We start from the raw sequence: 23,244 nt of genomic DNA, 5'->3' as shown, positions 1-23,244 counted from the left end.
GGGTGTCACTTAGTCGCCCGTCTGTAAATAAATGTGCACCGACTGCATCTCTGTAATGGTGACACCCACAGGGTGTTGTGAGAATGAAAGAGTGGCTACGAGTTCCCCGTGATCTGTTACAAAAAGTACTAGTCGCTAAATTACTCTTCCAATAATAAAAGCACACTTGATAATAAAGTCCTGTTCACAAACTGGCTACCCCTGTTTGTGACATTCCTGCCGCGCGCACGCATCTACCTCTCAGTCGCAGACTCCAGAACCATGCCACACCCTACCTTCTCCTGAAAGTGTTTGCTGATTGTCTACACCTGCCCCTGGTGTTGTTGTGAGTACTGCGCACGTATCTTTGTGCTCCAAAGGATCTTTACGTATTTCATCTTCTGAATGGACCGAATCTGCTGGAAGGACGGGGAATGGAGTCAGACGCTAGCTTGGCTCGACTTCCAACAATGCCGCCTACCGGCTGGGTTACTCCCGCGTGTCACCTCCCCTCCCTGGGCCTCAGTGTCTCCACTGTAGCATTCCCAGGTCTGGAATTTCATCCACGTGAGCGAGGATGGATGCACCACACTGGGGCGCGTCCCTTGCCCGCGCTCCCCGCCGCGTCCCCTCGGCCGTTCCCCACTTGCCCCCAGGCGCATCCCGCTTTCCCCAAGTTAGGGAACGCCTCTGGGATGTCCTGCAGGGCTGCAGACCCCGCGACAGGACCACCAGCGACCCGCGGCGGCTCGCAGGGCTCCCCAGGGCGCTCACCCCTCCGCCCCGCCCCTGCGCCCTCCTCCCTCTCGCCTGCACTCTCTCCCCCTCCCCGCTCGGGATGCGCATGCGCCGCTCCGGGAGCGTGTTTTTATAAGTCCGGCTTCGGCCAGAAACTTCAGTTTGTTGGCTGCTGCAGCAGGTAGCAAAGTGACTCTAAGGTTTCGAGAGGTGCGGTAGCCACCGCGGCTGGCGAACAAGCGATTACCATGGAAGGGATCAGTGTAAGTCCAATTTCAACCTGCTTTGTCATAAACATGCAAGCGCGTGAACTTAGAGCGAAGCCCCTCACCGAGTGGGCAGAAGCAACCAGAACCTTGGAGGTGCCCGTGCCGCAAAGGAGGGGCGCGAAAAGGAGTTTTCTTGACTTTGGCTATGGGGGAGGGGGGTTAGGATTGGAATCTTTTTTCTCTGTTAAGTAGAGGAGAAAAGATTGTAATGAGCGTTCTGGTGGCTGCCCGCGTCTCCCCCCTTGAACGCGGCGGCGCGCGGCGGCTTGCAAGCTGTTTGCAAACATTAAGAGCGTTCTGTGCACAAGTGCAGGAAGGCGTGCGCGCCGCCCGGTACTCAGATCCTAGGATCTGTTCCTCAGGGGGAGCGGGGATTTCTTGGAGCGAGTTACATTCTCTGAATTTAAAGGCGGAGGGCAGCGCGCCTGGGCTGCGTTCCCAAAAGGAGTCTGTGCCCTGCTTTAACTTCAGGCAAAAGCTCCTGGGGACTCTTTTTGACGTTGGGCGCGTTTGTTAAACTCTGCGTGGCCCGCGGAGCCGTGCCAGTCCCCGTGCCAGTCCCCAGGCATAGCGGGCAGAGGGCGGGAAGGGCGGGTAGACCAGCCGCGCAGACCGCCTGAGGGCAGAGTGGTGGCAGTAGCTAAGAGGTGGCCAGGAGCAGCCCGCGCGCCTTGGGATCGAGGGGGAAACCTTTCCGGCGTCCCACGGCCGCGAGTGGGCCCCGAGGCGCGAGAGTTTGGAATCGTGCAGCGGTCAAAGGGGTGGTTTGAACTCCTCTCTGACACCGAGCAGCTGCTGGCCCCGAGTTGCGCGCTGCGGGGCCGCGGACGGGGGCGATGGGTAGGGGGGTTAGGACCGCACCTGGGTCGCCGGGTAGCTGCGGCGAAGACGGGCAGGTGCAAGTGGGGAGACCGTTTAGCTCTCTCCAAGCCCGATTGTGGCGTGTAACCGACGGTGGTTTCCTGAAGCCTTTTGAAACCCCCTTGCTGGGGAGGCTTTTCGTTTCCTCCCGCGGCGCGCAATTCAAAGGCGCTCGCCGAGGAGCCGCCCAGTCTCTCGCCAGCACCCTGTGGGACAGAGCCTGGCGGGCGGCCCCGCAGAACCCCTGGGGCCGCGGCCTGTCGGGCGTGGGCGTGGGCGTGGTGGGCAGCCGCGGTGGCCTGGGGCTGGGGACCCGGCCCCTGGCGTGCCCACTGCCTGGAGGCTTCCAGCTGTCCACCCCAGACCCCGTTAACTGGATATATGGCAGGGCGGGAAGCGGCCCGGGAGAGTGAGGAAATGAAACTTGGGGTGAGGACCACGGGTGCAGAACCCGTGACCTTCCCCACCCAGGAAAATGCCGCGCTCCCCAACGTCCCAAACGCGCCAAGTGACCAACATGAGGATGGCAGAAGAGACTCACGCCCTGGAGCAGCGCCCGCTTGGGGGAGGGGTGCCATTTGTTGGTTTCTGACACTCCCGCCCGATACCCCAGCACTGCAGGTCCTTCTTTTTAAGGCCGCGTTCCCCCTTCCCTGCTACATGTTGCTTGAAGCGCGGGATGGTTTGTGTTTAGACAGGCGTGGGAAAAATAATGTTCCGAGCCTTAGGAAGAATGAGTCTTTGGACCCCCGTGCGCCTCCCTCTCCTCTTCCCTCTTTTGGCGGAGCTTCATACAAAAAGTTAATCCCAGCTCCTGGTCGCAGCACCCACCCCACCCCCCACGCCGCCTGGGAGTGGCTTCTTTGTGTGTATGGGGTTTTTTTTTTCCTCCCAAGGTTTTTTTTTCTTCACTCTAGTGGGCGTGGCAGAAGAGTTAGCCAAGATGTGACTTTGAAACCCTCAGGATCTCAGCGCCCTTTTGTTCTAGCAAAGAATTTTGTGATTGGCTCTACTAAAGACGGCTATAACGAAGTGACTATGGGGGGAGATGGGGTGGAGGATTCTACAATAAATTCTCTTGTGCCCTTGCCCCAGTACTTCAGAATATCCTGAAAGAAGGCTAAGCCTGAATTTGGGTTTAAATTTTTAAATAGCTTTTTTTAAACATCAAAAAAAATTTTTTAAAACTTGGGTAATGCTGCCTGCTGAATTTGGAAGTGAATGTGTGATCCCTTGCCTCTTTTGCAGATATACACTCCAGATAACTACACGGAGGAACTGGGCTCAGGGGACTATGACTCCATAAAGGAACCCTGCTTCCGGGAAGAAAATGCCCATTTCAACCGGATCTTCCTGCCCACCATCTACTCCATCATTTTCTTGACTGGCATAGTGGGCAATGGATTGGTCATCCTGGTCATGGGTTACCAGAAGAAACTCAGAAGCATGACCGACAAGTACAGGCTGCACCTGTCCGTGGCCGATCTTCTCTTTGTCATCACGCTTCCCTTCTGGGCAGTTGATGCTGTAGCCAACTGGTACTTCGGGAAGTTCCTGTGCAAAGCCGTCCATATCATCTACACAGTCAACCTCTACAGCAGTGTCCTCATCCTGGCCTTCATCAGTCTGGACCGGTACCTGGCCATCGTCCACGCCACCAACAGCCAGAGGCCCAGGAAGCTGTTGGCTGAAAAGGTGATCTATGCTGGCGTCTGGCTCCCAGCACTCCTGCTGACAATTCCTGATTTCATCTTCGCCAACGTCAGTGAGGCGGAGGACAGATACATCTGTGACCGTTTGTACCCCAATGATTTGTGGCTGGTTGTGTTCCAGTTCCAGCACATCATGGTCGGCCTCATCCTGCCTGGTATAGTCATCCTGTCGTGCTATTGCATTATCATTTCCAAGCTGTCACACTCCAAGGGCTACCAAAAGCGCAAGGCCCTCAAGACCACAGTCATCCTCATCCTGGCTTTCTTCGCCTGCTGGCTGCCCTACTACATTGGGATCAGCATCGACTCCTTCATCCTCCTGGAAATCATCAAACAAGGATGTGAGTTTGAGAACACTGTGCACAAGTGGATTTCCATCACCGAGGCCCTGGCCTTTTTCCACTGTTGCCTGAATCCCATCCTCTATGCTTTCCTTGGAGCCAAATTTAAAACCTCTGCCCAGCATGCGCTCAGCTCTGTGAGCAGAGGGTCCAGCCTCAAGATCCTCTCCAAAGGAAAGCGAGGTGGACATTCTTCTGTTTCTACGGAATCTGAGTCTTCAAGTTTTCATTCTAGCTAACACCGATGGAAAAGACTTTTTTTTACACAATGAGGAACTTTTTTTTAAGTGACACATTTTTCAGATATAAAAGACTGACCAGTACTGTACAGTTTTTATTGATTATTGGATTTTGTCTTGTGTTTCTTTAGTTTTGTAAAGTTTAATTGACTTATTTATATAAATATTTTTTTGTTTCATGTTGATGTGCATGTAGGCAGGACCTGTGGCCAAGTTCTTAGTTGCTATTTTATGTCTGGTTGTAGGACTGTAGAAAAGGGAACTGAACTTTCCAGAGTGTGTAGTGAATCATGGAAAGCTTAGAAGTGATCCTCAGTGGTTTGTGCATAAATAATTTCTCCATTCTTGTGGAACATCTTTTTTTTTTCCCTGTTGTGAAGTTGTCTGGTTACACTATGTGATTTTGCTGTAGAAGTTGGCTCTTATAACCAAAGTCTAAAGTCATATAGAAATGCTGGTTTTCAGTTTTCAGGAGGGGATTGATTTCAGTACCTGCAATGTACAGTCTTGTATTAAGTTGTTAATAAAAGTACATGATAAACTTCGCATGATCTGATTTCTGTTGACATTCTTTTGCCTGGCAGAAGACAAAAATGATAATAGATACGTTTATGGCACTCAAGCTACCTGTCTTAGGTATTTTCATTGTAATATTTTACTTAACCCTTATCACAGTTCTGTAATAGATTCTGCTTCTGTTATTACTTAAATGCCATAGAGGCGCAGAAAACCTAAGTAACTGGGTCAAAGGCATGTATTTGGTAAGTAGCAGAGCCAGTATTTAAAACCAGGTAACATGAATCTGAAGCCCTAACCACTTTCAACTCCGGTGTAAGTTTGGAAATGTCCAGCCAGTCCCCATTCCTAAGAAAGCTTACTTTTCAGAAGGATAAGCACATGCAAAGAAGAAAAGGTTTACAGTAGTGTTTGGGTCACTCTGCCAGCCCCTTGTGTAATCCAGGTCTGTGCCTTGCTAGGAGCTGTATTCTTTTCTCATCTAATCCTCAACACAGAGACCATCACTCCCTATAGACAAGAGAATTTAAATTCAGAGACCTTCCATAATTTGCACTTTCACGGAGCAGAGCCCAGAGCTGACAGCCTTTGCTCTCAATCATCACCCACTGTTGTCCCTCAGAACACCTGGTCATGAGTCAACTGAACTGTCAATAAAGAAAATAAAGCCAAAAGTGAATGTTTTCTTCATAAAATTAGCCACAACCAAAATATGCGTCTTATAATATCTTCTATGCAAATCTCAACACCTTTACTCTCAATCTATTGCAACATCTAGCCCCCCCTCAAAGACTCAGCCAAGCAGCTAACAGTTTGTGTTGGTGCTTTTAAGAGCTCGGGAGAAAGGTCCCTTGAAGCAAGCTCCCCATTGCACATATTTTGCACAAGATTTTGGAGTCTTATGTAACATCACCCATAGCTATTTACACTACCGTTGTGCAAGCCTCAGACTCTTGAGTAAATTTCAGCTCTGGTTTCCATTTAAAGATAATTTCTAAACTGTAGTAGCCATACCTACCTCACTTTGGAACACAAAACAGGGCAGTCCAGGCATGCACTCAGATAATAAGTAGGATATAATTAAGGCAATATTTGGTCTACTTTTAGTAATTGTTTCTGGCACAGAAAATCCATTTTGGAGGAAAAACTGCAATGCCTTATCTTTCTGAGGCAAATCACATTTGTTCAAGGCAAATTATAGATCCTGTGAAGGGGAATAACTTAATTACTTAAAATAGAATCCAATTTGGCTGTACATTTTTGCTGCAGTCTATGGATCTGGGATAATTCAGAGTGGTGTTCCTAGTCCACTTGAGAACACAATTAGATTTTAGATAGGAAATTATCTTGAGGTTTCTTAGTTTTCCCTGGGAAGCCTAATTGGATCACCCTTCATCTAAGCGTAGTTTTACATGTACTCTCTCAAAGGCTTAGTCTTGAAGCCGTGACCATTGTGACAGACTTCACTTGAACCTTTTCTATAAATATTTATTCTCTGGGAAACAATAGAAAAGAAATCCTTGGAAGGCATTCTTTTTCTTTCTCATCTTGGCTTGAAACCAAAGGAGATTCCTCTCCTTTGCCGTGGAGTTACAACAAAAGGAACTGAGCCGAAACAAAATTCCCAGTGTCTCTGGTCTTAGTGGATATTTCATTCTCCCTTGAGACAAAGGTGGGATAGCTCTTTTTCAGAAAGAAAAACAGCCTTGGCTCTCTCCCTCCCCTGAAAGAGTGGTCCCCCCCACCCCACGCTCCCCTCCCCTGCATCATTCTCTGTCCGGACCCTGCCATGTTCAGAGTGGCTCCAAAGCGGTCCCTGTGTCGTGGTCTGTCTGACGACTGGGGAAACCCAGTCTGCTGGCCAGCCCTTGCATGAAGCAGCTAATTGTTCCCTTTCCTCATCCCTTATGAATAGGGCCCTTGAAGGTCAGTAATGTAGATTCACTTGTATAATGGAAGCTAAAATATTTAAATTGTATGCATGCTGCCAACAATGGCATAAATATGACATCGGACTTATTAATAACATTAAGGCCACAACTGGGGAGGAAAATGGATGTTTTTATCTTGCAAAGCCTTTGTTTTCCTAAAATGCCACTTGGCTATTTATCTCCCCCTACTGTGGGCTTCCCAGCCTCCTTTTGTGGTTAAGTGTATATATTACAATAAGGATTCTGGGATACTCTTAGAGGAGGTTACCCTACAGGCTTTATTTTAATAGTTGAACTAAGTGCGACTTTCTCCTAGCTTATTGTCAGATACTAAATAAAGGCTCCACAAGCAATTGAGTTGCCATTAGTCCCGTGTAATTTTCATTTAGGAGGGGTAGAGACCACTGGAGATAAAATTCAGACTGCCTTAGAAAATACCCCAGGCATCCCCCAAGACTTAGAAATGCAGCATTACATCCTGGCATCATAGGGATTTGCCCAATCCACTTGGAAGAGGCAAGCAGCAGGTTGAATAACATTCCCACAGGCATAGTCTAAGAGGTGCGTTGGCACCTCAGGGGCCAATAAAATAGTTGAAATGAATTATTTGAAAACAATGGTCCTTAACTGGGGGCAATTTTGCCCATTAGAGAACATTCGGTAAGGTCTAGAAACATCTGGGTTATTATACTGGGTGGGGTAGGGGAGCAGGAGCTCATGGGTCGGGGTTAGGAATGTTGCTAACATCCTACAGTGCACAGAACAGCCCACCACAAAGAATCATCTGACCCGAAATGTCAGTAATGCTCAAAGATGAGAACCCCCTTTTTAAGGTGATAATAATTATCAAAAGATGGATACATCTAACCAGTGTAATTCTATGGAATAACATAAATCCATAAAGAGCTTGGTATCTGCTGTGGTCTGAATGTTTATGTCTTCCACAAATTAATATGTTAAAATCTTAACCCCCAAGGAGATGGTATTGAGAGGTGAGGCCTTTGGGGCATGATTAGGTCTTAAGAGTGTGGCCTTCATGATTGAGTTTAGTGCCCTCATAAAAGAGACCCCAGAAATCTAGCTCACCCCTTCCACCGCATGAGGACACATCTGGAAAGTGCTATGTATGAACCAGAAAGTGGGCTTCACCAGACACCAAATCTGCCAGTGTCTTGATGTTGGGCTAGGGGCTTCCCAGCCTCCAGGACTATGAGAAATAAATTTCTGCTGTCTATAAGCCTCCCAGTCCATGGTATTTCATTGCAGCAGCCAGAATGGACTGAGACAGTATCTCTGGACAAGACCCCAAGTCCCTTTCAGCCTCCTTGACTCAGTCTTGTTTTAATACATTCTGCTCCCACCTCACTCAACTCACACAATTCTCTTCCGCCCTGATTTCAACACTACTTTATCATCATGAACACATCTTTCTCTTTGTTTCCTTCTCCCACTAGATGACGAGCTTCTAAAGGGCAGGGACTGTCATTTCTTCTCTATTCCCTGATGGGCTGCCACATGCCAAGCTAGGAAGGCATTCCACAAAGGAAAATTAAATGGTGAAACACTAGATGCTCTAATCTCATCAAGTGTCTGTCTCCCTAAAGCCCACCTTGTGTACTCGTTTAATCCTCTCCACTGCCTGTGGCTCAGTTTGGAACACTTCCCATTTTTCTCCTTTTATTTAAAAAATAAACAAGGAGTGATAAGGCCTATTGTCTCATTTTCTGCAACTGACTTGGATTAATTTAAATCAATCCTATTAAGTCCAACAAGTAACATCTAAAACCTTCTGAAAATCCTTCTTCCAACTGGAAATGCAAGCTAGTTGTAGGCCTAGTTGAGGGATGCACACTATTAAGAAGCCACAGAAGGGGAAAGAATTTTTCAAAATCAAACAAACAAAGGTGTTTAACCAAACTAGACCAGGTGCTGGGTGTTTATCTGGCAGAGCTGGTCCACTATTAAGTTGATTTACATATTACAGTTCAATTAACCAGAACCCAACTCATCAACACTCTTAATTAAAGGGAATTACTTCCTCATATTTGACTCTGTCTGAAGAAAAGTAATGTATATTGAGAGTTCACTAACATACATAGGATACAAGAACCCCGCCAGTGAGATATTGCTATCTCCTTTTTCAAGCGAGGGCACAAAGTTAAACTCCAAAGTAAAGGAAGAATAGTCTTCCCACTACACACACTGTAAGTGTTAATTAGAACAACCGAGTTCTGGGGCATGTCCTCAAGTTCTCAATATATTCCATCCAAACTTCTATCTTTTCTGTTTCTAGGTGGAGTCCTATGTGATAACAATGATAGTTTCCACTTACCTGGAGGGCTTACTACACACCAAGGTACTCTGATTATTTAATCTTCATAGCAGCCCTACACAATAGGTATTATTATTTGCATATTTTACAGATAGGGAAACTGAAGCATACAACGAAGTTTAAAATTGACCCAATGTCACATGTTTTATAAGTGGTAAAGCCTGAGTTTGAACCCAGGCAGTGTAATACCAGAATATGCCTTCTTAAGCACTAGAGGAACTTTGTTATTTGCTACGATGTTAGTCAATATCCAGGATGACAACCATGAGGTCAAAAAGATCTCATGCTCTTCAATACTCTTATTATTTAAGAGTAATAATAAAAGTAAGAGTAAGTTATTGACACTCACATAATTGTACTTTTGTCACAAAGCAGACACTGACATTTTAGAAAGATTTTCACTATTGTTAGTTAAAATAAAATGGGTTTCAAGTTAATCCAATACACTGTAGCTGGCATACAGTAGGGGCTTAATAATATTTTGTTGAATGAGCAAATGAATGTGCACCCATAAATTTCTGAGAGCACACCATTCCATTCCCTAAGCATTCCGATTAGTGTTTGTGTGACTTGGCTGGCTTCCTTCCTTCCTTCCTTCCTTCCTTCCTTCCTTCCTTCCTTCCTTCCTTCCTTCCTTCCTCCTTTCACGGTCATTCACTTTTTGAACCATTTATTGAACAGAGCACTCTGGATCGGGCAAGTATGAAAGATGCTCATGGCAGAGTGGAAAATGTAACCCTTCAGTGTTCTGGACATGCTGGAAAGGTAGCTAAGGGACTCTCAGACTTGCCAACATGCAAAATTTTGAGAAATCAAAGTTTTCACCCACTCATCCAATTTTCCTATTATTTAATACCCCCCTCAGTCTTCTTCCTATTCTTTCCCCATTTAAGGGGGAGCAGACCCCAGCCCACCTCACAAGGTAGGTGAGAGGCCCTGATTCTCCTTCCTGCTTCATCAGCCCAACAAAAGCTGTTCACGTCCTGAGGCTACCAGCAGAGATCCTGCCAAACCATAGGATATGGGAAAGATCCCTACAGGCAGTTTTTCGGCCTTCTGTCTGTAGGAGACAACTTGTTAGGCCCCTGGGATTGAAGAAGGAAATCAAGACCATCCTTTTGGGCCACATCCCACTTCCTTTGGCAAGTCTACTTAGTCTCTATCAGTCGAGTAAGCTTTTCCATCCTAAATTCTTAGCACATGAAGTCTGCGATGCGTAAGCTCACACACATAAAAGCTTTTGAAAGTTAAAAGCAGCTGTTGTAAATTCTATTATCATGATTCTTTTTAAATTTTTTAAGTAAATTTTGCTTCTCAACTAGTTTAATGTCTTAAGCACCAAGATCTTCTCAGTCTAACATCGTTAATAGATATTTAATTTTATTTGATTTGATGAAAAAATAATCAGATTCCATAAGGCTGTACCTATGTTGGCCAAAATTATATAAGATTAGGTCAGTTGTTTAATATTTCCAAAGCCAGACTCAAGGGTGTGAGTCCCCCTGAGGTCATCTTTAAGGTAATGTGACACATGAACATAATAAGCTCTATGAATGTAAAGACTGTATCTGTTTTCCTCTTAGCTGTATTTCTAGTGTCTAGAATAGGGGTCTCAAGCTTTTGCTGTAAAGGGCCACACAGCAAATATGTTAGGGTCTGTGGGCCGCCCACTTTATGTTACAGGTATTCAACTACCACCATAGCAAGAAAGCCTCCACAGACAATTTATAAACAAGCAAGTGTAGCTGTGTTCCAATAAAATTTTATTTGTGGACACTGAAATTTGAATTTCGTAGAATTTTCACATGTCACAAAATATCGTTCTTCTTTGGATTTTTTTCAACTACTTAAAAATGTGAAAGCCATTCTTTGCTCCTGGGCTATGAAAAGCAGGTAGCAGGCCAGATCTGGCCTGCAGGCTATATAGTTTGCTGACTCCTGGTCTAGATGATGCTTAAAACATAATAGAAATTCAATAAACATGAACGAGTGAGTGAAACCCTAAATATAGGAAAGTTTACTCTTTAAGCTTGAGGTGCTAAGAACCCCAGTGAACTAGTGACTTTAATCTATTTGCATAAATATGACACTTACCACTTATAAAGCCCTTTGGCATTCACAAAATGCTTTCATGGGTCTGACCTCAATGTGGGTCTGTATACTGCTTTGCCATATTGGTTGGCAACATCCTGCTCATGAACCTGGTCCAGAGTGAGCAGCGGATTCAGCTCAGCCCACAACATTTCGCAACTCTTTAAGCCTTCAGACTTTTCTTCAGTCAAGATGGGTGATAAGCCAGACTTGTAGGAAGTGAAAAAGTTTGACAGGTCAAAACTAAAGAAAACTAATACTGAATAAAAAAAATACTCTTCCCTGTAAGGAAACTATCCAGCAGGAGAAAGAGGGTGTTCCAACATCGTAAAATGGAGATCTCTTCCCAAGAGCAAATTTTAACACTGCCTGAAAGTCTTGGTTTTAGTCTTGTTTTTTGTAAACCTATGTCTTTGTAGAGATTTTAGGCATCTTGTGATGTCTTCTCACCTATATTCCCTGGCTAAGAGCTCAGGGGTAGCCAAAGTTCCTTTGAGTTCACTTTTTTTTTTTATATTCAGATATTTAATAAATATTTTTGCATTGTATGATCATGGAGTGAGTTCACTTTTAAACTTCCCATCAGTGCATAAATTTTAGATGGCAGGTGCTGTCAATAATCTCACCATTGATGACCTTTGTGTGTGTAGTCCTTATACCTCCTATAGGATAAGCCAATTTTAACCTTCTCTGTTGCTTCATAATCTTCATGAAGTTTCATGCTTTTGCAGCTTCTCATAGTTTATTTTCATTTCTAATGTAGGAATAAAATAGCAAATATAATAATAATAATAAAAGATCCTGCTCGTTACTGGGTCTATTATTTCAGAAAGAAAGTTCTAGGACAAGAGGGTTGCCTTTTTTATCCACCTTTGCGCAGCTCTATCACTCTCTCAGAACGTGCATGAACGTGGCATCTCCTTACCTTACAACTCCTGTAGCTAGAACAGTGACAGCTCACTAATGAAAGCTGTTGAGGCTCACTGAGTAACCTTCCATGGGCAAGAGCAACACCAGCTTTGCTCCTCCAAAGTGATAATCACTAGTCCCAACTTTTGGCAGTGACTCCCCAGACAGTCCGTAAATAGGACAAAAGAAAAAGCCATAATCCACGGCAATAAAAAGTGTTTCACGGCCACAACCTGAGCCACAAAGCCCAAGAAAAATCAATGGTGCAGAAAGCGTTTTTGGACCCGGCCCCAGCTTTTAGGGGAAGGAGGATAATTCTACTATATTTTTCTTTTAGCCTTCAGGTGCCACGTGGGAATGTCAGAATTAATCTGCCACTATTAGGACTTTTACTAAAAATGTCTCCAAGGGAACTTCACTACTCTATAGAACATTCTTCCCAAGGTAAGATGCTCAACTTCTGTTTCATATGAGAGGATGTGAGAAGAAGTTGAAGAAACTGTCAAGTGCTTTCTGTTTAAAAGTGGGTTTTCTGTTATATCAGTATGACAATGCAAAAGTGGCTGCTTAGTCACTATGGTCCAGAGTAAAGGAGGACAAGCTATCCAGGCTAACATGGCCCTGGAAAAAAAATCCTGGCTTGTTGGAAACCCCACCAGTGTGGAGTAGAAAAGAAGAGAGATTTGTGGAAATAAATAAAATGTGAAAGGACACAAAGTACTGATTCGTAAAAGAGGAAATAAAACTGATAAACAAACATATGAAGAAATGTTCAACCTCACTGGTAACCAAATAAATAAAAATCAAAACAACACACTGCTTCTCACTTATCAAACTGGCAAACATGCTCAGAGTAGTAATGTCCAGCGTGCCAGGGTGCAGGGAGGCAGGCGCAGAGAAGCACTGCTGCTCAGATAGCAACTGGCCAAGTCTTTCCAGAGCCAAGGGCAAGTGCCCTGGGAGCCTCGATGCTAATCCCCTTCCACATAGACCATTTCTGGACAACTAATTTCAGGAAACACATCCTAAATCTTGAAAATGTTTTATGTACAAAGTTGAATTTTGCATTTGTAATAACAAAAAACAGCATTCACCTAGATATCTGGCAGCAAAATGAGGATGGAGAACACTATGGTGAATCTACTCAATAGAACATTATTCAGCTTCTTAAATGGTGTGTATAAAGGCTGCTAGTATAGAAACTGTTTGTGATGTGTACAATGAAACAAGCAGAATTTTAGAAGGTGTAGGGCAGGGAGGAAAATACGTGTATAAGGTCCAAGTCCTTTCCTAGGCTATGAGTATTCTAAGATAGGAGCCTGGTCTTTTCCCTTTTTTTTTCTTAATAGGCTCAGGGCCCAAATAGGTGCTACATAAATGATTGTTGAACTGAACTGAAGTTGGCAATTGTAAGACATTTAAAGAAAAAATTAGGCATATATATCACCTTTAAGGTGATAAGTACCTTTAAGGTACTTAGAATCTAGTATAGTTATGTACCACATGACACATCTCAGTAAACAATGGCCTGCATATAAGACGATAATTCCATAAGATTAGAATATTATATTTTTACTGTACCCTTTCTGTGTTTTTATGTTTAGATGCACAAATACCATTGTGTTACAATTACCTGTAGTATTCAGAACAGTAGCATGCTGTACAAGTGAGGAGCAATAGGACATTACATATAGCCTAGGTGTGCAGTAGGCTATACCACCTAAGTTCGTGTAAATATTAATACACTCTATGATGTTCACACAATGACAAAATCACCTAAAGACACATTTCTCAGAATGTACCTCATCATTAAGTGACACATGACTGTAGTAGAGTTTACTAGTAGTTGAAATCTTAATATATTCTATATAGTGTCTTTGATACAGTCCAGTATTTCTGAACTGAAGGTCATGATACCAAGGAAGCATTCTAGAGAATTCCAAGAGAATAGAAGAATGAAATTCAGTGCTGTGTGGCAGTAGCCACAGGCCAGACTGAGCTTATGGCCAGCAAACCTGTTTCAAAATCAATACCTAGTCATGGCACCATGTTTACAAGACTGGCCCATTAAGGCTTTAGTAGTGGCAGTACAGACCTGGGGTCTCTCAAAGGACTTCTCCCAGAAAAGTCAAGTCTTTGAAAATCCGCAGGAAAGTAAACATACTAGAAAACCCTAAAGGAAATCTCTGAAAGGGTTAGGCATTCATATATGACGGCAATAGTGTGGGTCTGAAATGAGAACAATGTATAAGTGGTCAAACCTAAATATTCCATTTTTGTATTGTATTAGAAAGGAAATGTCATGTTGGGGAAGAACTTCCTTCACTCTAATAAGTCGCCCAAAATACAGCAGCACACAACAATGGTGGTTTACAGCATGTCACATAATGCAGGGTTCTGAGATGGGAAATGCCAGCCGATGGCCACTTTTGCAGAGAGGATTCTGCAAGTCCATTACTTTTATTATTTGAGGAAGGCTCAGGAATCAGACAGAAAACAGAGACTAGAAAGGAAAAATTAACATTTTTCCTACGTTTAAATGAGAATTAACATAATTGACAGGTAACAAGTTAACAATTTTTATTATTATTCTGGGAAACAAATAATTTCAGACCGTGAATACAAACTTTACTCCATAAAGTATATGTTCTAACGATAAAGATATTATCTGGTTTGATTTCGATTTTTAAGTCCACATGGTAGAAAAAATCTTCAGTTGTAGTTTCAAGTGTGTGGTCATTTATGACTTGTAACTCATTTCTCTGTTATGTTGTATGATTTACCTGGTCAAGCATTACAAGTCTACCCAGGAATTGCCAAGGAATTTTGGTCTTATTCTTCAATGTGTGATTTTTAGATATGCTTATATAACTCTTTGGCTATAAAGTAGACATTTGAGGAAGGATATTAATTCTTTGCCTTCTTTCATATAATTTCTATTTTCTGTTTTATTTTACTGTATTTTATTTCTATTTCCATTAACATCCTACACAAGTTAAAACATTTTTCACCAAAGAGTTGCTTATTGGCAGTTTTATGGGCCTCTGTTATGGACTGAATTGTGTCACCCTGAAATTCATATGCTGTAGCCTTAACCCTCGCTACTTCAAATGTGACCTGTATTTGAAGATAGAGGTGATTACATTAAAATGAGGTCACTTGGGTAAGCCCTAATCTGATATAACTGGTGTCCTTACAAGAAGAGGAGATTAGAACATAGTCACACACAGAAGAAAGACCATGTGAAGACACAGGGGAAGATGGCCATCTACAAGCCAAGGTGAATGGCCGCAGAAGAAATCAACTCTGCTGACCACTTGACTGTAGACTTTTAGCCTCTAGAACTGTGATAAAATAAATTTCTGTTGTTTAAGCCACCCAGTCTGTGGTACTTTGTTACGGCAGCCCTATTAGACTAACACAACCTCCATCTAAAATGCTAATATAATATGTCTTGTTCTTGTCTCTTCCATTTAATAGACCCCTTTTTTTTCTATTTTCTATTAGTAGAAAAAGAAAAAAAGTTGTCCTTAAGATACATATTCATTCAACAAATATTTATTGAGCATCTACTATGTGTCTAGTATTGGGATAGGACAGTAACAAACACAGTGTCAGTCCCCATGAGCTTACAGACTAGTAACAAAGGAATTACTCTTTTTCTGGAATTATTCTTTATTTCAGAAACAAGCCTTATAAATTGGTCTATAAACTAAAAATCTCCATAGAGAATGAACTAGGAAAGAAACATTTAAAAAAACAAAATAAATAAAATATTAACATTTTTAATGTTACATCACTATACTGCCAGAAGCCGTCTGCATCGGTTGGATCTTTTGGGAAGCATGGTGTGAAAGATCGAAAGGAAAGAAAGCAGTTTGGGGAAGAGAGAGCCTCAGACCACAGTGCAGATCTGACAAAGTCTTGGCCAACCCAACTGAGAGCTCCTAAGGGAAAGGTCCCTGGTAGAAAAGTCCTGCACTGGGCTTGGCCTTGGCACTTTGACCATGTCGCATCATTGGCTGGGAGCTGCTTGGGCAGAGAAAGCATAGTGGCCCCTACTGGAAAGGTGAGGCAGGTCCTGAGCTGCTCACAGCTGGAGACTGTCAGCTAACTGGGCTCATGGAAAATTCTTTCTTGATGGGAGATCTGAGCAGCCACACACACACACACACACACACACACACACACACACACACACACAACTATCACAGCCTCCAAAAGGTGACACATGGACTTGGATTTTTTTTTAAGTTAGTACAAACAATCCCCTTACATATAAAAACATAGAAAAGCCTCTCAGCAAGTTCTTTAATAGCCAGAATCAGGTTCTTTAAAGGTATGTATTTTGAACACCTGTTATAACTTTAACTTGCCAAATATTTGTATAGTGAAAAGAAGATTTAAACTGTAAACTTTTGTTAAAGTGTGATAGGTCCCCATAGGGAAAAGCAGTGTTTGCCCAAAAGATAAAATTGTGCTTTTGAATGCAATGTTAGGATTTGGAATCTAAAGAAGTTAAATATTTGGAGTTTGGGCTTTTATTCATTCATTCATTCCATTACTACATTTCAGGTGCTACGCTAGGTGCTGAACATGGCAAAACATACATAGCTCCTGCTGTGGACCTAAAGCAGAAGGGTTAAACAGTAAACAACCAACCAGGGCAATAAATACATATTCATGAATGGAGCTTAGTGCTCTGAAAGAAAAAGGGAACCTGTCCTAAACTGACCTAGACTGGCGGGGGTGAAGGGGCCAGTTGTCAAGGAAGTATTGACTGTGCTGGCATCTGAAGGGTAAGTGTATGTTTGCAGAGGGTGAGGAGTGCAAAATATGACAGCATGAAGGACATGTGCAAAGGCCCTGGGGCAGGAAGAAGTCAGCAAAACTAAGACTATATGGCCAGATCTCCAAAGTCAGATCTCCAAATTCTGGTGCCAGGGGAGGCCAGAGAATCAAAGCAAGGATCCCAACTAGCTGAATCAGTGAAGGCACATCAAAGACTGTGATCTTTGCTTTAAGAGCAATGGGAAGTGTTTTAAGCAGGGTTTGATAACATGATGGGGTTTATGTTTTGAAATGATAACTCTGACTATAGTGTGGAGAAGAAGTTAGAAGGGGCCTGAGTAGATCTGGAAAGACCACTGAGCAAGAGAGTGTGTGGTTCAGGTGAGAGACGATGGTCCCTGTCACAGGCTGACATTTTTTTAACTTCCAGAATGAATGTTCCAAATTGGACACTCTGGGGAGATCACTGTGGACTAGGAGACACTGCCCTGTCATTGAAATTAAACGGTCACTAAACAGACATATGTAATGATTTAATTCTTCCAGGTTTACTTGACAACATTTTACTGTTCCACTGTCACCCCAAACCCAACATGTCCAAAGCAGAAGGGGTCCCCATAAACCAGATCTGGGTCTGAGCCACTTTCTCCATCCCCCCCATCATCCGATCTCCTCATCTTTGCTTGTGAAATCTGGATGCCACCTGTGGCACTTCCCTCTCCTTCATCCCTGTACTCAGTGTGTCGCTGAGTGACCCTGGCAGGAAGAACTTGCACCCAGATCTTCTGGCTCCTTGCACCTTGTCCTGCACCCCAGCTGCAGGGACTGGGACACACCCATGTCTCTGTCCAGAAGAACTATAGGACAAAGACAATTGAACTTTGTTTTCCCATCATATTTCATAGAAGCAGCCATTAGGTTTAATCCTCTTCTCATTTATGAAAGTCTCCTATACTACACTGGCCACCTTCTCCCCAAATTCTTAAATCTGATAGTCTACATTTTGTAATTTCCTTTGGAATCACTGTCCTGCCCTTTAATTGGCTACAATTTCCTAAACGGTCAAATGAAAGATTCAGATAAGATTTGTAGCACAGCTCATGTTCAAACAAAATCTTACTGGGTCGCCTAGCATGAGAGACATACAATTATAATTGCTCTAATTAAACAAGGGGTGGCAGATCCAGACAACTTCCCTTGTGCCCCCACAGCCTGGCCACCTCTGAGGCACCGCATCTGAAGGGCATAAGAAGCCTAACCTGAGAATCACCGGACTTGAACACCTCTAAGGTCTTCAAAGAGACCCAGAAAGAGAAGAGACACACAGGGGACACCATGCGACAACAGAAGTAGAGATTGGAGTGATGCTGCCACAAGCCACGGAACCCCAAGGATTGCCTACAACCGCCAGAAACTAGAAGAGATGAGAAAGGATCCTCCCTAGGGACCTCAGAGAGCACAGCCCTGCTGACACCTCAATTTCAGACTTCTGACCCCCATAGCTCAGAGAAAATACATTCGTGTTGTTCTAACGCCCCTAGTTTGCAGTAATTTGCTATGGCAGCCCTAAAGCAAATTAATACATCCAACTAAAGTCCATTTTACATATTTCTTCCAGATACGTTTTTCTTAACCTCTGCTTTCAGCCTGTTTCTGATTTCATTTCGGGAAGTGCTGGAGTTGTTGAGCAACTACTATGTGGCAGGCCCCCTGGGGACGCTGAGTGTTTGGAGGTGAACAACAACAGCACCGCCCCGGCCTCCAGGCAGCTTCCAGCCTAGTGGGAGGACAGACCTAAACAAACAGAGCCTCCAACTGATGCACAATAATTTTATAATTACTGTGATGTACTGTAAACAAAAAGAATGAGTTGCCATGAATACAACTGGAGATCAGAGGAAGATGGGGACAAGCCAGAAGGGTAACTTAGCAGCCAACCCAACAAAGAATAAGGAGCAGATGTGGAGAAGCAGAGACAGTGTGTGAGCACAGGCTGGTGATGGGAGGGAGTGAACAGAAATGGAAAGAAGGCCATGGTGGCTGAAGACTGGTGACCAAGGGGAAAGTGACCCAGAGTGAGAGTAGGGAAGACAGTGAAGCCAGGATCATAGAGGACCAAGTTCAGGACATCTGGGGCCTTATCTTAATGGAATAAGAAGGCACAGAGAGGTTTTAAACAGGAACATGACATGATGCATTTAAGTTTTTAAAACTGTCTCTGGTTGTAGTCAGGAGAAGGGCCGTTTGCAGTCAAAACCAAAATGAATGGGAGGGGAAGATAAAAGAGGGGGATGGTTAATGGGTGCAAAAATATAGTGAAATAGATAGAATGAACAGTAACTGATAGCACATCAAAGTGACTATGATCAATACGTTACGATACACTTCAAAATAACAAAAAGAGTGGAATTGGAATGTTCTAGCGCAAAGAAATGATAAATGCCTGAGGCGATGGATAACCCAATTACTCGGATTTGATTAATTCACATTGTATGCCTGTATCAAAACATCACATGTACCCTATAAAGATATACAACTATTATGTACTCATAATAATTAAAATTAATTTTTTTTAATAAATGAGGTGACCAATTAGGAGGTAATGCAGTAGAAGTGCACGACTTTGGGTTGTGAATGGATCTAAAATATATTCTACTTTGTAGGTACACCTGGCAGGACGTACTGATACATTGGATCTGAAGAAGGATGGGGTATCGACAGCTTTCCAGCTTGAGAAATTGGATGGAGATACCATTTGCTGAGATGGGAAGACTGGGTGTGTTACTTAGGGGTACAATCTAAGCCACTATTCAGACTGGTGCCAAAGCTCAGTGGCTCAAAGAAGATGAAAACATTTCTCTTTTGCATAATAAGCCATAGGTAGAGAGAGTCCAGAACTGGTAAAACAGATTTGCTGCCATCCTAAGCGCAAGGTTTCTGTCTTTGGATCTAAGTTAGCTGTGTTAGGCTTCAGCCCTCCCAACGGTATCCCAGCCATCAGGGAGAGCACTCTTTTCTTTTCTTTTCTTTTCTTTTCTTTTCTTTTCTTTTCTTTTCTTTTCTTTTCTTTTCTTTTCTTTTCTTTTCTTTTCTTTTCTTCTCTTTTCTTTTCTTTTCTTTTCTTCTCTTTTCTTTTCTTGAGATAGAGTCTCACTTTGTTGCCCAGGCTAGAGTGAGTGCCGTGGCATCAGCCTAGCTCACAGCAACCTCAAACTCCTGGGCTCAAGCGATCCTCCTGCCTCAGCCTCCCGAGTAGCTGGGACTACAGGCATGCGCCACCATGCCCGGCTAATTTTTTCTATATATATTAGTTGGCCAATTAATTTCTTTCTATTTTTATAATAGAGACGGTGTCTCACTCTTGCTCAGGCTGGTTTTGAACTCCTGAGCTCAAACGATCTGTCTGCCTCAGCCTCCCAGAATGCTAGGATTACAGGCATGAGCCACCGTGCCCGGCTGAGAGCACTGTTTTAAGGGCCCTGAAAGGGGTCCATATCACGTCTGTTGACATCTCATTGTTAGAGCCTCATCACACAGCCACACCTAACTGAAACAGAGGCATGAAATGAGGCCTTTGGCTGGGCAGCCACATGCCAAGCTAAAACTGGAAAGTTCTTTTACTGAAGGAAGAGAATAGAAAGGATGCAGGTGGAGAACCAGCAGCCTCAGCCACAGTAGAGGGTGATCAACATGCAAGTGGCAATGACAAGTATGTGAGTGGGAGGATCTTGTGGGATATCTCAGTGGAAATGTAAGGCAGGTGGGTGGAAATATGAGTCTAAGGAGCTCATCAGGCAGAATGAGACCAGAGTTAAGGACTTGAGAGTTTTCTCCATGCAGAAGGTATTTAACAGGGTCTGGATTAAACCAAGTACAGAAGAAAGAGCAGAAGGCCAAGCATTAAATCCTGAGCAACTCAGACACTGAGAGGTTGGGCTGAGGAGTGTGCACTTGCTAAGGAGACTCAGAAGATCTGTGAAGTAGGAGGAAAGCCAAAAAACACAGGGTCTTGTGGAAGTGAAGAACGGAGAGCATTTCTAGAAGGATGGCTCAATGCTAATGAGACACTTAGTAAGATGAGGGTGCAGACACTGATAATGCATCTCTACTGCCAGTCTAAACTTTTCTACTTTCCATCAAAGTGTTTAGAATCTGTTTTTAGCCTATCCATCCAAACATATTTCTCTCTATTCTCCGCTCTAAAATAATGTCCATATTCTCAGAGTCCCTAAACATGTTAAACTGGTTCCCACCTTTGATGAGAATCTTTCTGCAATCCAGATTGATATTTCTCCCCACTATCTAGTTACCCAAGTTATCCCCACTTTTCAAGGCTCCCCACTCCTGAAGCCATCTCTGACTCCTAGAGCCCAGAGTTGAACCCTAAACTGTTTTCTCATTGTATTTCACGTGTTATTTTTTTCCCTCTAACTCCTAAGGATGGAGACACATGACATATATTGCATATCCCCAACAATCTGATAGAGTTAGCCAGGTACCCAAGCTAATGGGTACCCAATGCTTACTGACTTAGGGACAAATATAATACTTTCTGGGTACAACAATTGGGATGTAAATTTTAGATATAAAAAGACTTTGGGGATTATCTGATTCAAATCTCCCACTTACACATGGACAGTCTAAAGTAAAAAAAAAAAAACACAAAAATATTTTCTGTGTATTCAAAACAGAATGCAAGTTAACATTCAATCGCCGTCTTCACCAACGAGCACCACTGAAACGCTGTGGCCCACTAAGTGCAATTTTCATCCCCAGCCCTTAGCTTCAGTTCCTCCAGTTTCCCATCAAGCACCTATTAGGCACCTGGTAGTGTCAGGCTCTGTGATCGTGATCATTAACAAGACAAAGTCCTGCCTCAGGCACTCTGTAGATACAGCAGCTGGAGTTGGCATCAATCTCTCCCTTCCCAGGTATCCAGCTACGTGCCAATTGTCCAAGGAAACCTTGAAGTATATGCATAGAAATAAAATAAAGCCCTGTCTTGACTTAGTTAATAAAAACAAGTTCACCTGCATGAACTGACTTTTATCTGCCTCACCACAACCCTTCTACTCATATGCTGAAAATTGTGCCAGTTTTAGAGTAAACCATATTGAGGAATCAATTATATTTAATGTTTTGGAGTTATCCAGCTCTTTTCTTCTAATTCAAATAGTTCTCTATGAATCTTACTGGGGTATGTCAATCATCTCATTATAAGCCATATGATGACTTATAAGTATTAATAAATGTTTGCTTCGGACCAGAGATGGTCTTAACCAGCTTTTAATCCTCTCAGGATTTGTTTTCAGCACTGTGGAAGGACCACTGCAGCTCAGAGATGAGAGAACTTACCAAACCCTGGGAAGCTTCCAAGGAAAGGTCAGGGACCTCCTTTCACGGTAATCCTTATGAACACTTTAAGAAGCTATCCTAAAGCTGTGTGGTGATATTTCCACTGACCCAGCTGCACAGTTCACAGAAAACAGGGAGCTAACAACGTGGGTAACCCTCAAACCCAACACCACCCTTACATATGGGCTTCTGGGACCCCCATGCTGGGTGGAGGGCCTCGCTGGGGAGGAGCCCATGGGATCACAAGGAAATGTCCACGCAGAATCCTTGCCTCAGGTATTCCAGACCATGCTGCCAGTACCCAGACCTCATATGTCAGTGCCCTAATGGCTCTAAGTCTACTGCCTGGGCCGCAGGGGCCTGTTGCCCAGCTCGTCCTCCTGAGGACAGAGTGTTTCAGGTGTATGCACATTCTTAGGCCCAAGGACAGTCAAGCAAGGCTATTTGGGGGTGGGGGAGGAAAAGGGAACTTGGATGTGCCTGCTTGAGATGTCCCCAATTCCAAGGAAGAAGAAGGCCCTTGAGGTATGGCATGGAGCAGGGAGTGGATAGAACAGGGTCGACTGCAGCTTCCACTCACACTTCTGCTCAAAAGTTCAGGGTAGGCGAGCCCCAACCCTTGCAAAAGGAGCTGCATCATAAGAACTCCTTGTGCTCTGTGGCTGTAAATGACTAACTCCCCACAGGGCTGCCCCAGCAGGAGACAGCCATGGCAAGGAGTGTGCCAAGGAAAGGACATCCTGAGGATCACCCACTTTGATACCTCATCCTCGGTGAGGGGGGAAAGGAGTCCGTCTGCCCTGCCATGGAAGCATCTGGGATGTGAGTTTGGGTTTGGGCTCAAGGTTACTGGCCTTAATATCCACTTAGCCCTTCCCAGCAAGCATGACTCCAACTAGCTGGAATGGGATTTTACGTGATAGAATGCTGCTGTATGTTTTATTGTTTCCTTAAAATTCTTAAAATCCCAAAGTTTAGAATTTAAATTAGGTATCTACACCTACTTTCAGAACGCATTTACATTGTGACCAAGATGGTTACTCTTCTAGACTTGGGGTAGCGTTCAATCTTTAACTCTTAAAGGAGGCCGTTTAATTGCTCCAGGCAAATAATACTAATTTCATAGCAATGATTATAACCTTTATTATTAGTATCTGAAAATGGTGACCTATTTTTCCTT

The 23,244-nt window shown here is 43.6% G+C and overlaps 1 protein-coding gene and 1 pseudogene across 1 annotated transcript; both read left to right on the top strand.

The window, feature by feature from the left end:
* Positions 1-851: 851 nt before the first annotated feature.
* CXCR4 (C-X-C motif chemokine receptor 4) lies at positions 852-4,683 on the top strand. Its single transcript, XM_012740118.3, has 2 exons — positions 852-980; positions 3,096-4,683. Exons 1-2 carry the CDS (start codon positions 966-968, stop codon positions 4,137-4,139), a joined length of 1,059 nt encoding a protein of 352 aa, XP_012595572.2. The 5' UTR covers positions 852-965; the 3' UTR covers positions 4,140-4,683.
* Positions 4,684-11,201: 6,518 nt separating this feature from the next.
* Positions 11,202-11,509, top strand: LOC105857644 (thymosin beta-15A pseudogene; annotated as a pseudogene).
* Positions 11,510-23,244: the final 11,735 nt, after the last annotated feature.

The sequence above is a fragment of the Microcebus murinus genome, chromosome 8 (genome assembly GCF_040939455.1).
Source record: "Microcebus murinus isolate Inina chromosome 8, M.murinus_Inina_mat1.0, whole genome shotgun sequence".
NCBI classification, from domain to species: Eukaryota; Metazoa; Chordata; class Mammalia; order Primates; family Cheirogaleidae; genus Microcebus; species Microcebus murinus.
Note: the sequence above shows the minus strand (reverse complement) of the source record. Positions and strands in the feature narration are given on the sequence as shown.